The sequence below is a fragment of the Crinia signifera genome, chromosome 1, assembly GCF_055691185.1.
Source record: "Crinia signifera chromosome 1, ASM5569118v1, whole genome shotgun sequence".
Lineage (NCBI taxonomy): Eukaryota > Metazoa > Chordata > Amphibia > Anura > Myobatrachidae > Crinia > Crinia signifera.
Genome location: NC_139217.1, coordinates 418,645,937 through 418,662,874, shown reverse-complemented (window position 1 = coordinate 418,662,874; position 16,938 = coordinate 418,645,937). Strand labels below are relative to the sequence as shown.

Sequence of the window (16,938 nt, the reverse complement as noted above, 5' to 3'; positions counted from 1 at the left end):
TATAGGTTTATTTCATTATCTCATCAGCATGTGCCGTATAAAACCCTCGGACAAACCCCGCTGCTTTGTAGTACAGTGTGTCTTACGCCCGCCCACACCGATTTACCAAATGCCTTTACACGCAGGGATGGGGAACCTTCTGCCCTCCGGCTGTTGTTGAACTACACATCCCAGCATGCCCTGCAACAGTTGTAACATGACCACATAGCAAAACTGTAACAAGGCATGCTGGGATGTGTAGTTCCACAACAGCTGGAGGGCCGAAGGAACTGCTTTACAGTTATACCTGGTGGGCAGTTATGATCAATACCTTTTAATGTAATAAAACCTACTCCAATTAGCTGTGGGGAAATATTGCTATAAGGTATGTATGTACTGTGGTGAATGCTACTTATCAAAGCTTCCAGAGAGATAAAATTGTGCGAGATAAAGTACTAACCAATCAACTTCTACCATTTTTACAAACACAGCATATAACTTGTTAGGGAGAAGTTGATTGGCTGGTACTTTATTTCTCACAATTTTATCTCTCCCTAGCTTTGCCAAAAATATACCCCAAGTCTTTTCACAAGGCTTTCTCAGGGGAAGCCACCAGTAAGACCACCAAGGAATATGGGATAATTCACTCAGCCCCTCCCCCACTTATATTTGTTTACTCAGAAGTACTTTTTCCTGTGAATCATGATGGCAATAGAGAATCACTCTCACTCATTACAGAATATTGTCAGCAAGATACAAAGTTACTGTGGAAGGAACATATATGATGCCTGTTTAAAGCCATATTATCACCACCCACATAGGTCAGGGATACACAGGGGATTTTCAGCCTCTGTGAATAATGTCTTGAGATAAACCAGTTAAGAAAACACTCTGCAGATCTGTGTATTTAACTCATCTGTGTTCTTTATTCCAGTCAGTGAGCATTTCCTGCCCAAAATCACATAAAGGGGCCTATTCATTAGCCTTGCAAGTTGGTGGAAATAAAATGTGCACCTACTTTTGTGCAATTTAAGTTCTGGTTCCATTTATCATTTATTAGGGAGAACACAAGAGATTTCACTTATCTCCTGCTTACCTGTCATCCCTGCAACAGAATGCATTTCCTAATCTATCAAACTCGGAATATGCTGCATTTTCAAAATGTGATTGTTGGAAGCGGGCTCTGGCTGGCAACTTTCAGCCTGGGGTGGGGGCAACACAAGCAAGTGGCCCCAGATTTCTACAAAAAAAAAAATATTATGGAAACTGGGCATTGTGCAACATCTTGAATGGGCCCCAGTACAGTCCAGCTTCTCTAGTACACTGTTACTGGATTACCGCTGCAACTGTTATGCACAGTCTAGAGCAGCGGTTCTCAAACTGGGTCCTGACCCCAAAGTGGGTCCCGACCTTCTCAGCATGGGGTCGCGACTCCATGTTACTGACCATCAGGCTGATGACTTTTCTAATCTCAGTCAGTGATTGAAGGAGTCTGAGAAATCTGTTGAATTGTCTGTTATTTAGACTCCTCCCATCATTTTGTGCCTCCACAATGCTGCCATGTATGTGCTGTCTGCTGACTACACATGTGACGTGATGACCTTTTGCAGTAACTTGCTGGGGTCTTGTAATTATTTTGATTGTCTGATGGGGCCCCAGAGAAAAATAGTTTGAGGACCCCTGATCTAGAGAAATGAATTGTTCGCTACACCTCTCAAAGGGCCAGATTCTCTAAGCTTCAAAAGTGATAAAATGGAGAGTGATAAACAGCCAGCCAATCAGCTCCTACCTGCCATGTCACAGACTGTGTTTGAAAAATGTCAGACAGGAGCTGATTGGCTGGCTCTTTATCACTCTCCATTTTATCACTTTTGAAGCTTAGAGAATCTGGCCCAAAATTGCTGATTTGTGCTGGAAGTGTGTTTCTGTATGGCTTATGGGCAGGGCTGGTGCAAGGTTTGTCCAGGACCGTAAGCAAATTTTCAGCTTACTGCTCCAAACACCACCCACACACCAATAGCATCTTTCCAGATTCCTCTCTCAAGATCACCCTTAACCTAAATGGAAATAAAGGTAAGAGTAGGAGATTATAATAAAGGGAAGACAGGCCACAATACAGCCTAAACAGGAACAGGACAATGCTAACACATAAGCTTGCATAAGCCGGAGTATGTGCAGGAGAGGGGCCGCCGCACCTATGACTCAGCAGCCGCCATGTACACAGCCTGCACATACAGTAGCAGCAGTGGTGCTGTAGTTGATGCAGCTGGCCGGGTTGGGGGCAATTGTTGCTTCTGATTGCTGGCATAGTTGGCCTGCCACCAGCCCTCGCAACAACACACCCCTCCCTGGCCGCTCCGTTTTTACAAGTTTTATAAGAATAATCAGTGCAGCCAATCAGCTTTGTAGCAGAGGCTAAGCGGCTGGAGCACATCCTTTGCATGACTCATGGCCACCAGCCACTACTACAAGACTGATTGGCTGTGCAGATTTTTCTTATTAACCTTATATAACAGAGGCTGAAGCATGACTCACGGCCACCAGCCTATGCTACAAGGCTGATTGGCTGTGCTGATTATTCTTATATCAGAGGCTGAAGCATGACTTGCATCCACCAGACGCATGTGGAACAGACTACCAGCCACAGAACACTGAAATTGTTCTGCCCCGGGGGGTCATATGGCACCCTGCTCCTAGCTGAGTCTGCCACCTGTTATAAAAGACATATTCAGATGTTGTCCATTCTCTATTCCTAATGGAGTCCTAGGTTGCAAAGAGGGATCTATTGGGAACCATCCAACCTTGTTTGGACCCCACCGGCAGCTGTGGGTTCTTTGAGCACCCAAGTTCTTGCCTGCACATCACCTGCTAAGTTTCACTGCTATGTAAGGTAGCAAGGATAGTGGGGGCACCTGATCTTTGTATTAGCTGTCTCTGAACTGAAGCAATGTTGAATGCTCCAGTGCTTTAGTATCCACCGCTGCTTGCAACAAGTTGGGGGCTACATTAGCAGGCAGTACTTAATGACTAAGGCCCCAAATCTCCCAAATAAGCGATTAATGCCTTATTTTATTAAACCTTGTAAAAAAAGATTGATTTCTGATCTTTCGCAATGTAATTGTGGTAACGCCCATCCGATGACACTACAAAGTAATTAAAGTAGGTTGTGTAACAAAACACACAGGAACAGTGAGCTACAAGTGAGTGATCTCTTGAGGCTGCAAACTAAATATTGCCATTTGTGGACACAGAGGGGGAGGACAGAGTTTCTGGTGTGAACTGCAAGCTTCAGTGGATGAGGTTGCTAAGGAAATACCTTATCACCCTCTTAATATTATTATTAATAGAGAAGTAATGATGAGATTGGTCCTTAGGTAGTGTCCAAACCCCCAACACCACCTTGGATATTATGCTTCCTTTGTTGTTCCTTACCTTAGTGCAGGCATGTCCAAACTATGGTCCTCCAGCTGTTGTGAAACTACAAGTCCCATCATGCCTTGCCATAGTTTTAGCATTCCCTAATAGCAAAGCTGTGGCAAGGCATGATGGGACTTGTAGTTTCACAACAGCTGAAGGGCCATAGTTTAGACATGCCTGTCTAAGTTGATGTGAGGTTGGACAAAATTCGGTACTTATATTTTAGTTGGGTGCCCACTATAGTTAGTACGCTCTACCCTCACTATCCATGTCGGCATGGAGTTGATTTTATATAGTGTATATAGTGTGGCGAGTGCAGCGAGCTACCGAGCCCGAAGTGTGGCGAGCGGACGCCGAAAACTAAGCAAATAGCTTAGTGGGCGCCCAACTAACATATAAGTACCCAAAATTCCTTGACTCCTCAGAGTGAGAGTGGAGCACATGGTTAGCAAGATCTACTGGTGTTTTTCCCCCAATGATCCTGTGTATCAGCACCATAGACAGTGCTAATATGGTCTACAATCAATGGCTGACAATTAAGTATCCTTCTCGAGCCACAATGTTGACCACTTAAATAATTATCTTCAATTCAAACAGTTTTATTACATTGTATATATGGAACAAAAGGACTGTTAATTCTATATCAGCTGTGTCATATTATGCCACAAAATATGGAAAGTCACCGGGTGCACAAGTCTGATAATAATTATTTAATAATACTCTTTTATAATAATAATAATAATAATAATAATAATAATAATAAGATGCCCTTTAGTAGTTGTTACTGTATAATCTAATTGTAGCTCTGATTATACACAATATATGCATTCACATTACAGGCACAAGAGAAGAACCGCTGAGGGCTTGCGATGTAATGAAGTGCTATGTTTGGTAGCAGTGGCTCTGCATATTGGGTGCTCATTATGGAAATGAAATGGATATGCCTTTTGTGTTGTTAGCAACAATTAGAAAGTGATTTGAGGCATTCTGCCAGTTCTATGCCACAAACTTGATAAATTGAATACTATATGTTGTATGATAATTCTCTATTTTCAGCTGGATGTGGATCAGAAAAAAACTTTTTTTTTTGCATTGTCTGCAAATCTGCAAAACCAAGGAAGCCATCCATAATTATTATTCATTTTTTTTTATTTTTAGAGTTTTGTTGAATTCCCCTTATAAGGGCAGATCAGAGTGTATCGTATGTGCACTAAGAACATGCCTTTTGGGATTTTATAATACAGATAAAAAAGTTTCTAAGGAACAGAGTTTCTATGTGTGATCAGTGTACTTCCACTGGGTCAAAATGTACAGTAAGCATTGCGCATGGGCGAAGATGAATAGTGAAAGAAGAATGCATACAGATCGTAAACGCACTGTGGGCCTTATTCTAGTTCACTCTTTCTGACAAAATCCTTCTTAGATGGACAAAACCATGTGCACTGCAGGGGGGGGGGGGGTAGATGTAAAATGTACAGAGAGATTTAGCTTTGGGTGAGTTATTTTGTTTCTGTGCAGGGTAAATACTGGCTGCTTTATTTTTACACTGCAATATAGATCTCACTTTGAAGTAAAACCCCACCCAAATCTAACTCTCTCTGCACAAGTTACATCTGCCCCACCTGCAGTGCACATGGTTTTATCCATCTAAGAAGGATTTTGTCAGAAAGAGTGAACTAGAATAAGGTCCTGTGGTCGGACTTTGACTGAAAGGAACCCTGACGTTTTCTGGGTGTGTCTGAAAAAACACAGGTGTACCCATGTGTTTGTGAGGAGGGTCTGTGACATCAGCGATGACACCTTTCACCCTGTCTCAGTTTCAGAATAGTGGAAGCCTTAGACTGCAAAAACCTTTCGATGTTTCAGGAGTTACAAATAGATTTGCATGTGGATAGCAATGTAGCAAAGGCCATTTTCTCTTTCTGTCTGGGCGGCAGCTGTCTCAACGCAGTCCGCTGCATCTTCTCACTGTAGTGATACATGCTGAATTAGGCCCATTGGCATTAAAATCAACAGCGCCCCAATTCAAGGCTGACAGTCAAAAGGTTGGCACCAAGGGGTCAACATGCATAAGGTTAATATTGAAAAAAGGTCGACTCAGCAAAAGGTCAACATGAAAAAGGTCGATGCATGAAAAAGTGGACATCAGATTTTTGATTTTTATTGTTTTTAATTTTTTGAAAACCCTCTTTCATACTTTACCATCCATCGGTACACGAATTAGGAGACAATGTACTCAGTTGACAGTGACACAGAAAATGTCCATGATGACCTTTCAATTGTATGGACCTTTCGCCAATGTCGACCGTCTGCATGTCAACATTTTGCTGTTGACCTAATGAGCTATACCATACCCGTGCACTGATGCTGTTGAACGATTATGTTTCCAAAATGACATGTCCCAGCATGTCTGGGGATCATCCGTAACACTTTTTTTTTTTTTTAAAGAGAAATTATTTTAACTTTAAGGAGTTCTATTGAAGATAAGGTGTTGCTATGGTCAGCCAATCATATTCTATCTATTATCTTCTAGAATGTGCTAAATAAGAAGTAGATTCTGATTGGTTGCCCATAGCAACATCCTATCTTCAATAGAACTCTTATCTTAGTAAATAAATCCCTAAATGTGCAAATAAACAATAAAAACATTTATTTGTTTTTTTTAGAAACCCTTTTGCAAACCATTCATCGAGCAGCTACAGTTACCATTGATCTTGACTATTTTTACACTTTTATGTTACTTTTATGTTTCTTAATAAAAAAGTCAAAAGTCAATAGGTCGACCACTATTGGTCTATACCAATAGGTTGACACATGGAAAAGGTCAACATACCTTGATCAAAAGGTTGACACATACAATAGGTCAACATGGAAAAGGTCGACATGAAAAAAAGACAACATGAGTTTTTCATTTTTTTATTTACCCAAAACAGGTGTTTTTTTCATTCTTCGCTGTACAAGTGGACATAGAGGGGAAATATAATAGTGTGCCACACGTAACGAGCCACCATGCACAACACATGGTGCGCAAAGCGGTACACCTTTACGGTGTCCATGACAACTTAAGTCGACACAGTCACAAAAAATGTAAAAAAAACCATGTTGACCTTTACATGTCCTATACCCATACCACTGTGTGATATTCTAAAGCCAAATAATTAGTTATCAGATTTTGGTGCTGTCTGTATGTGCTGAGGTTTCATGAATGGTCTCTGAGATGTTCTGGCCTTGCACAGTAGTCACAGGACATCTTTCGGTACTTATATGTTAGTTGGGCGCCCACTATAGTTAGTACGCTCATACCCCCACTATCCATGTTGGCATGGCGTTGATTTTATATAGTGTGGCAAGCGCAGCGAGCCACCGAGCCCGAAGCGTGGCGAGCGTAGTGTGCCCCGCTAGGGGACGCGGAAAACTAAGCAAATAGCTTAGTGGGCGCCCAACTAACATATAAGTACCCATCTTTCTCTTATCTCTATGGCTTGGAACAAGTTTGTATTCATGTAATATAATGATCACTGAGCTAATTTAAAGTGACGTAGATAAAATGTGGATTTAATGCACAGGTGGGGATGGAGCCATGGAATAATCCATTAAAATGAGAAATCACTGTTTCTGCTGTACTGTTCATAACCATTAGTTGGAGTTACAATGTAATTACAGATTCTTTTATTTATTTATTTACACTTTCTTATATAGCGCAGCAGATTCCATTGAGCTTTACAATCGTACAAATGTACAGATCCTCTACCTTAGCTTTATCTGGTCATTTCATTGGTGGTGAATTTCCCATTACACATGCGGTCCCTTCCTAGCGGAGGCACTTGGGTTCTTGTATTGGCACTGTCAGTCCAAAATGTAGCAGTAACTGCAAAATATTTCCTCTGTCCAATACCATCACCCCAAAATCCGACACAGTAGGGTCCATTTTGGTAGAAGCCATTTAACCAAGCAGTAAATAATTGGACTGCAAAAAAAAAACCTGAACAGTTTGTTATTAGTGGTTCTTCAAAGTAGTCTAAAATCTAGATTGTAACTTCTCACAAGCAGGGCCCTCTGCAGCTTTTTTATTCTCATCTGTCCTAATTCATCTTAGATCCTATATTTTAAGCCGCTCACAGCAGTATAGCGTACGCGATATTTAGCCATACAAATACAGGAGGAGGTGTATACCATCCCCTGCCTGTATTCGCAATTGCTAAAACCTGCAATGTGATCACAGTTCTTATCGGTTGCTATGGGAAAATCTTTCACTGTTCATTTTGAGAAGGTTTGATTCATTTCCTCCAGATCTCATCAAATATATCAGTGTACAGTGTGTAGATAGACTGCAAAATGACAGATAGAATCTACGATAAATATTGTAGGTCATTTCTAAAAAATGTGTTTGGATAGATTTACTTTCACCATTCTATTTTACGTGAATACCCTTTCAATTAGCAGAGTACTATTTTACAAGTCACACAGTATAAATGGTAAACTAATATTGATAAGATTGAATCTATAGTATGTGTTTTATATTATTATTATTATTATTATTATTATTATTATTATTATTATTATTAAATCTGATACATTAATAAGCCCAGTCTAGAGCCCATTATTAATGAAACACAGCTCATTGCCCAGTCTTTGACTTCAATAGTATTTTTTTTTTTCAAGGTGTTTCCTTTCTTCACATCTGTTTACCATCAATGCGCAGAACATGAGGTTCTCAGCCGTACGCACCCTTGGTTCATTTTCACTCCTCTGACATCATTCCAAGAACTAGGCCAGAGCAGCTGATTGTCAAGGAGTCTAGAGCTCCCACAGGCTGGTGTTTATAGGAGAGAAAAAAATTGCATCCTTTCAGACAAAATAAATCTATAACAGTTTTGTGACTATTTGTTGGTGAAATGGAACATCTGGGTCTATGATACATTACTTCATACATACTTTTCTGTTGTTTCTTTTCAGGTCAACATGTTGTTAGATTTGAAATATATCTTTTGGATATGCTCAGCATTCCCTATTTCCTATGCATTCCGTGCAGGTAAGCTTCTCCGTCTTTGAAATAACTTCAAAAAACATGTTTGGATTTTAAAGACCAACGTTTGAAGGCATTTTGGTGCTCTAACACTTAATATGTCATTATCGCAGAGTAGGCATTAAGGTATTAAAGGATTTGGGAAAAAGTTTAATAATGTAAATGTATTAGTTTTCACATTTTCTTAAATGTACTCAATACATGGCTTCTCCCATTATCCCCCTCCTGGGTGTTTCAGACATGCTTTATCCATCCTTAATTCTGTTTTAATCCTAACTTTTGGGAGGTCTCAGAGGGGAGGTCCAGGTGGAAGATGCATAGCTATGGAGCGATGCCTATCTTCTTGCTTTTACAATGCTGGTGATTTGCACCATCCATGGTGGAGACGTGGCCATAATTGCACCATAAAGCCCCCTTATACCATCCATTTCATTGTAGAAGTGGGCAGGATCGGGGAGGTTGGTCTACTCTCCTGATATAAAAGTATGGCTTATCTTGGTCCTGGGGTAATTTACAGCTCAGCTGTGCCTGCTTTTAGAACAAGTATTGCTTGGGGGATTCTGGGTGATGTTCTGTAGAACTGTTGCTAACATTGCAATTTTAAAACAATTTTAAATAAACACCTTGGGGGAAAACTATTACTCCTTTCACATCGCACCTCAGGCCCACGTTTTTGCGGGATTGGTGATGTATGGACACGGGTCAAGGTGTGGTCTGAAAGCATCACAGTTTATAACCTGGGTCAACCAACCCAGCAATTCAATTTATGTTATAAGAATGGTTTAACTCTGTCATCATCTGTTTAATGGGCAACCCGGCTTTGCGATGTTAATGGGGTATATGCAAACATATGCAGATGTAGCTACAAGAAGGTGCTGTACCCACGGTGGTGTTACATTTTAAATTACACCAGAAAAACAGCAATTTTCCTGAAATTGTTGGGAGAAATAGTGTGTTATCACTGCCTTACTGACAGTAGCGCATCCCTGCCTCACTGACAGCAGCACATCCCTGCCTCACTGACAGCAGCACATCTCTGCCTCACTGACAGCAGCACATACCTGCCTCACTGACAACAGCACATCTCTGCCTCACTGACAGCAGCACATCCCTGTCTCACTGACAGCAGTACATCCCTGCCTCACTGACAGCAATGCATTCCTGCCTCACTGACAGCAGCACATCCCTGCCTTATGGTGCCCATACATTACTGCAACTTCTCCCCTTGGAGAAGTCACTGCCGATCACCCTTAAACCACCTGGGGCCTTCACGGGCGGCAGGATTGCATGTGCTATATTACATTTTTGCATGTGATATATCGCATGCTATCCCTTCCCCCTGCTGCCGGGAGGCTGGCCAAGTCGGAGGTCAGACGTGCAAGCAGGACAAACCTCCAACACTGATCGTGCGCATTGGATCAGATCAGATGTTAAACACGTTCAATTTGGCTACTTGACCAGCCTAATCCATTGGAACCAGGTGAAAACTGACCAAGTCGGACAAGAGTATGGCCAGCTTTAATGACATCAGCCCTTCCTCAATGACAGCAGCCCACGACAGCAGCATGTTACCACCTCACTGACAGCAGCACATCCCTTCCTCACTGACAGCAGCCCATTACCACCTCACTGACAGCAGCACATCCCTTCCTCACTGACAGCAGCACATTACCGCCTCACTGACAGCAGCACAGCACAGCCCTGCCGTACTGAGATAAATGTACTGTACAACTGTCACTGCTGTTTTTTTTTCTAACCAAACCTGTGTATTCAGTTTAGTGGTTCTTTAAAATAATGGTAACTTTGAGGCTTTTGAGGCGATACTTGAAAAACAATGACAGAGGTCACCCGTCTGCAGAATTTTATGCATTTACAACTTTATATTCCCAGAATTTTTTGTACCTTCAGTATGGCTTATACAGTAATTGTGATCTAGTGTGACACTTGGAACAGGATTAAAATGTTATAATTCTATGAGAATGTACAATTAGTAAACTATTCCATGGCTTGAGCCCTGGCAAATACAGAAAGTTTTTCAAGTTCATGCCAGGGGAAATAAAAAAATTCTCTCTTGGTATCTGGAAAAATAAATTGATTGTTTGAGCAAACGGTACAGTAGCAGACACACTATTTCCAGTTTTATATGTTTTATATTTTTCCACCTCGCATTACACACAGCAGATCACAAGGCTTAAACAAGCCGCATATGTAAGAGCAAGAAGTGGCGAAGGGGAAATTAGGTAGAGAGCTTTATTATTTATTTTATATAAATGTGGATGAAAACTTTGAAACAACACAAAGAAAAGAGGATTGGAGAGGATTAGCCCTTGTAATTGAAAATATGTTCGGAGGACATAACAATACAGGATATAATAATCAATTCTGTTTTATTCTCTCGATAAAAGAATAGGATTTCCACCAGAAGGTGCCGGATGACTGTCCGACAGTTGGGATTCCGACGGTCAGTACTCTGACATTGGAATCCTGACTGTTGAAATGCCCGACAGTCGGGATCCTGACTGATAGGGACTATTCTCCCTTGTGGGGGTCCACGACCACCAAAGAGGGAGAATAGAACATGTGGCGAGCGAAGCGTACCACCGAGCCCGCAGCATGGCGAGCGCAGCAAGCCTGCAAGGGGCTTCTTTGCGCTCGACTCCCTGAAGCGGAGACGGGCAGGGAATCCGCTCCCCGCCACCATGCTGGGACACGCAAGCTTGTGAGGCGCTCACGCATCCCAGTCAGATGGTCCTCCTGTCCGCCTGCCTGCGCCAGCTCAGGAGATCTGGCGATATTTCAGGCTGGCTGACAGGCGCTCCATTTGCAGCACTTTCCTAAAATCATCTCTGTATTTAAAATTATTTAGTTAGCTAAGAAATAAACGTTAGTAGTGCAATTGAGTGAAACAAGAATCTCGTCATATTTGTAACTGACTGAATAATGAATGAGGACCAATTTTGGAATATAATAATATGCAGAGGCCTTGTAAAAGACACTTAACATAGCAGTTTAACCACATCAATGGAATAAACTACAATAGTTCCTCAGTTTCTGGATTGTGAGTATAATTCCATTTGCCAGAAAACAAAACACACAATCCGATCCATAATTAAACAATAACAGAGAAATAGATTAAAAAAAGCCAGTGCACACTGGAAATAAATGGGAAAATCTTTTCCAAAAAAGAGTCTTTAGTACTGATCAAGAAAAGCAAAAGATATTTCTTAAGAAAAGCCAGTAAGAGACTGAGAAATTGGGAAGGCTGTCGGAAAAAATATATCTTAATTAGTTGCAAGAGAAGAGAGGCTGCTTTATCACATTCCCAATAGAACGCAAGAGGATGTCATTGTTTAAGTTCTTTCATTGTCCAACTCAGTCTCGGTAATCAAGTGCTATTTTACTTTTGTTTTTTAAAAGTGCCATCTTTATTACAGTGGGCAGGGTGGAACATTTCACTTTTGATAGATATGGCTGCAGGGACTGACCGGGTACACACAGATAGATTTGGATGCTGGGACTGACATCACAACTGGGCGGGTAGTTGTGATGTCTGCACAGACATAGCTAGCTGCCAATTAACGAGTGAGCTCCCTGGTAAAAGGAAAAGATTAGTAGCTCTAGGGCTACTGAAGAGCGCTAGCTAAGCAGGGTCACAGAGTCACACCGAATTAATATATACTCTTAAAAGAATTCACAGTGTAATGTTTACACATCAATTGTTAATTACTGAGACAGGTTTGCAGCTTCTTATCAAAAGGTGTGTGGCCTTTTTTTTTTAAAAGAAACAAACAGAGAATAAGCAACCGACACCTAGGTGTATGTTGCTTTAAGAAGCGCAGTTCTGCTCAGTAATTATGACACAGTGAGATTTAATAAAAAATGAAAAATATTTATTAAAATATCAGAAGGATATATTATTATTTCATTGTAGAATTGTGCACAATATTAACATAGACAGACTAGACATACAACAAATAACATATATAAACTGCAGTTTTGCATATATTTTTGCTTTGAGGCTGTATCTGCAATTCACAGTACTTGAGGCTAAGAAGCATTAATAGTTACCAGTCCTGCACTTGGATAGAGACCCTTTTATTGGGTCAGACGCTTGTGGGGTATAGGACAGGATCAGTCTTTCCAATTACCAGATATGTATCCAGATATGTTTTCCAGTGGGAGTTTTATTCCTGCTTCCAGGCACCCAATACGGGTATTTGTAATCCACATATAGCGCTGGTGACTTTGAAAACAAAGATGCAGGATCAGGCAATATGGGACTCACTCCAAAAACGCGTTTCTCCGCCTGTAAACACGCTCGGCGGCTTCCTCAGTTTACCAAGCGCTACCTCAGCGCTACCAAGTAGGATGCTATTTTGGTGGAACGGCAGGTTAGAATTCATTGGTATTGTGTGTACTCAGCCATAAGGACAAAACCAACTATTTGTTACACTTGGGGTAAGATATTAAGAGGGTAATGTCAACTGTTTTTAAAAAATATGATTTTTCCAATTACAATTGCACCAACCCTTCTTACACCACCACACCCTCTGCTGTGTGTTTGCTTTTAAGTATTGCATTCATTACATTGTAAGGCACATTTTCTGTAAAATCACAGTAAAAGCCGTTTTTGCCCTGAGTTTCCAGTGCTGTTATAAACAGGCAGCACTACATCTCTTCTTACTGAATAAAATAAGGTTACGCCCAGTATTAGTCTGAGTATTAGCTAACACAAAAGCCATGTCATTTTAATCCCCTTATGTCGCTACAGGATATTTTGTCATAATTCTGGGTTGTTGCTGAATAAACATGCTTATAATGCTTTTTAAATGTGTGGAGATGGGCACTGGAGATATGCCCCCGTAGGATAAGGCCAGTCGCAGAACATGGAATGTTAGCCTGCAAAGAGCAATAACGGGCACATATCTGTACTCTGCAGAGTAATGGAATGAGACTACAGCCCCTGACAGTCATTAAGGGCAGGGATGGCCAAACCGGTCCTCAAGATCTACCAACGATCCACGTTTTCCATATCACCTAGCTGGTGCACAGCTGTAGTCATTGCTGTCACATTTTCAAACCTGCTGCATTCATTCCTACTATAGATCCACAGGTTGCCTGACAAACATAAACTGTTGGTAGATCTTGAGGACAGGTTTGGACCTTCTCCTGTTCTAGGGAAAGGTGTCTGTAAATGTCACTCTCTGTGACTTGTGAGGTGAGTTGAGACTTATCAGATGCACTTATTATTCATTGACACATTGGAGGGAGGGTTAGGCTTATTCTCTAAGGAGGGAGGGATAGGGTTAGTCACTAAATGGGTATAGTTAGGGTAAGGCTGTGTGTGGTTTCAGTTAGGGCCAGGCACTAATGCGGTGGGTTAGGGTTTGTCTCTGGTTGGGTTAGGGTTAGCCTGCAAAGGGTTAGGGTTAGCCTGCAAATTTACAACACTTTCTGAAGTGCTGTTTATATAAATAGATTCTTGTTATACAGGTTTGCCTATTTTCAGTGATGGCTAATAAGGATTCTCGCCATTGACTACATTTCAGTACAGTTGCCATTCTTGGACTTCTCCCAGAATCCTCCTCTGTGTCCTTTTGAGCCAGATAATACAATACAATCACTTGGCTAGTGGCAATATCCAGCACAGAGGCGCAGTACAGGATACAACTTACACTATCGATTCTGTTGCACTAAGCAAGAGCTAATTAACTATTACAAAAATTACAATCCATCTAATTAGCATATTGGATCTCACACCTCAACCTGTCCAGTTAACTTATTTCAATATATATTTGCAACATACTTATTATTTATTATGATATCCGATTTGATGTGTTATCAGTACCTTACAGTAATTACAATTTATTGTTAGTTTTAAATTTGTACAGCTATGGTTTTCAAGACAATATCCAACTGCCAATCAGAATAATTGGTCTGATGGACCTGAACTTTAACATAAAATGTTAATGTTTTGGCTCCAAGTGTAATGTAAATCTGTTGTATTCTGGCTCAGTTTGTCTTCATTTAAATTCTCATATTGGAGATACTGTATAATCTAATTGTTGCTTCACAAATCACTTGTGTTTTGTAAATAGTGTAACATCTGTTTGAGTGTTTCATCTAAAATGTAATTGAAATTATTGTCCCTTTAAAAGGCATAATAAGGGCCTATGGTCATGGACATTAAGGGCTAATCGTAGGAAGCACTCCCAGTAAGCATGTTTCTTTGTGTTCACCAGACTCTGTCTGTTCATTATCAGGAGTCTTATCTCTCTTTTGCCACAATTACTATCTCTTATGTCTAAACAATTCATTGCCTTATGGCGGTGGATTTCCTTCTCCACTTAATTTGTGGCAGGTGTCATTATCCTGAACGACAGTCCTTAGTGAAAAGTGATTGTAATCCCTCGCGTTAGTACATGAATGATCTTCTTTGTTTGCTCAGTTTTTAACAGTAAATAAATAAATAATATAAAAAAATTTGTTTTAATATATTCATTAATGATAATGGAAGTGACATATTAAAATTTCAATATTTGCAAATGACACGAAATTGAGTAAGGAAATTATCTCAGGAGAGGATGTGGCAACACTACAAGTGACTTAAATAAACTGGAAAGGTGGGCGGAAAGGTGGAAAATGCAGTTTAACGTTGAAAAATGTAAAGTAATTCATTATGGGAAGCAAAAAATGAACAAGCTACTTATAGGCTAAATGGAGTTATTATAGGAAATTCTGCCTTAGAGAAGGACTTGGGGGTCATCATAGATGAAATATTGCGTAATAGTGCACACAGCTGAAGTGCAGCAGCAAAAGCAAACCGGACACTGGCATTCATTAAAAGGGGTATGGATTCAAGGGGTGCCAATGTGATAGTGCCTCTCTACAAGGCATTGGTGAGACCACTTGGAGTATTGTGTTCAATTCTGGGCACCGCACCGTAAAAAGGACATAAATGATTTGGAACAGGTACAGAGAAGGGCGACTAAGCTAGTAAAAGGTCTTGAATCACTAGAATACAAAGATAGGTTAACCAGGCTGAATATGTTTTCACTGGAGAAACGGAGGTTGAGAGGTGATATGATTGGTATGTTCAAATACCGGATTGGGAATCATATGGAACTAGGAGATGATTTGTTCACTAACAGGCCTATACTTAGGACACGAGGCTCGAGGAAAATAAATTCCGTACTGAATTAAGAAGAGGATTCTTCATCATTAGAGCAGTACAATTCTGGAACTCATTGCCGGTGGGGGTGATTACAGCAACTACTGTTAATGAATAAAAAAAGGGAATCCTATAGATATGACTTATTCAAGTCAGTAGTTACAAGTTAGATAGGTTGATTACTATGTTACTATGGGGATTATTTTGGTTCACTCTTTCTGAAAGATTCCTTCTTAGATGGACAAACCCATGTGCACTGCAGGTGGGGCAGATGTAACATGTGCAGAGACTTAGACATGGGTCTGGGTCGACACAAGCATTAGGTTGACAGTGTCTAGGTCGACAGTCAAAAGGTCGACATGGGGTTTTTAACTGTTGTTTTTTTTACCCGAATGTCGACACAGTTTGAAGTGCACCACATCCCCTCACATCGCTTGCTTCACTCGCAATGCTTCGTGCACGGTGCCTCGCTGCACTCGGCACACTATTTTATTCTCCTACCATGCCCTAGTGGATGGTAGGGCATGAAATACCGCCTGTCGGCACATGTCGGCTCAAAAACACTGTGAAAAACCCCATGTTGACTGTTGACCTAATGCTTGTGTCGACCTAATGTCCTGTCAACCTAAACCCATGTCGACCTAGACTCATGTCGACCTTGAGTTGACCCATGTTGACCTAGAACCATGTCGACCTAATGGTGTTGACCCAATACTTGTCGACCAACATACTGTAGACCAAATGAGCGTATCCCGTTGAGTCTAATACTATTTGATATAGTGTCATTTAATGTCTATACATTTTTGTACTGTACTTGCAGTCAAGTGAGAAAATATTGCTACGTTTTTAACACATTTCTGTAGTTAGCACCAACAAATGAAAGGATTAAGGAGAACTATCAAAATAAATCATTTACAATATTCATTTTACATCATTCTCTAGCTTAGATTTACTGTATTCAAAACAATTATGACCTTTCCTTAACTGTTCGAGTCCCATATATTATTCTATAATATGTACTAATGATTTCAATAATAACAGTTGAAAGAATTGTAAATGAATCGTTTACTGCAACCCTAATCTTTTGAGCAGATATTAAACTACAACTCCAGAAAAGGCAATTCTGGTCCCACAGAAAGACCACCCACTGGCTGGCAAAGGCTTCTGGGGGATGTAGGGCAATACCATTCTAAACCTTTTATTTTCTATGCAGTGTAAAGTCACGAACACATGAAAAGTTTCACACAATGTTTTTGTAACATAACATAAAGTTCACAGTTTGTAAAGCCCTATCCAAGTTTCAGAGTTGGTGGTAAAATGACGTGCATAAATTAGGCTGTAGATT

At 40.6% G+C, this 16,938-nt stretch overlaps 1 protein-coding gene across 2 annotated transcripts in view; it reads left to right on the top strand.

The window, feature by feature from the left end:
* VCAN (versican) overlaps positions 1–16,938 on the top strand; it is a 96,748-nt gene that overhangs the window by 2,732 nt on the left and 77,078 nt on the right. For both annotated transcript variants that reach the window (XM_083151839.1, XM_083151840.1), the window contains exon 2: positions 8,353–8,428. In XM_083151839.1, the coding sequence (XP_083007965.1) occupies positions 8,359–8,428 (70 nt within the window). In that variant the 5' untranslated portion in view covers positions 8,353–8,358. The remainder of the gene's footprint in view (positions 1–8,352; positions 8,429–16,938) is intronic.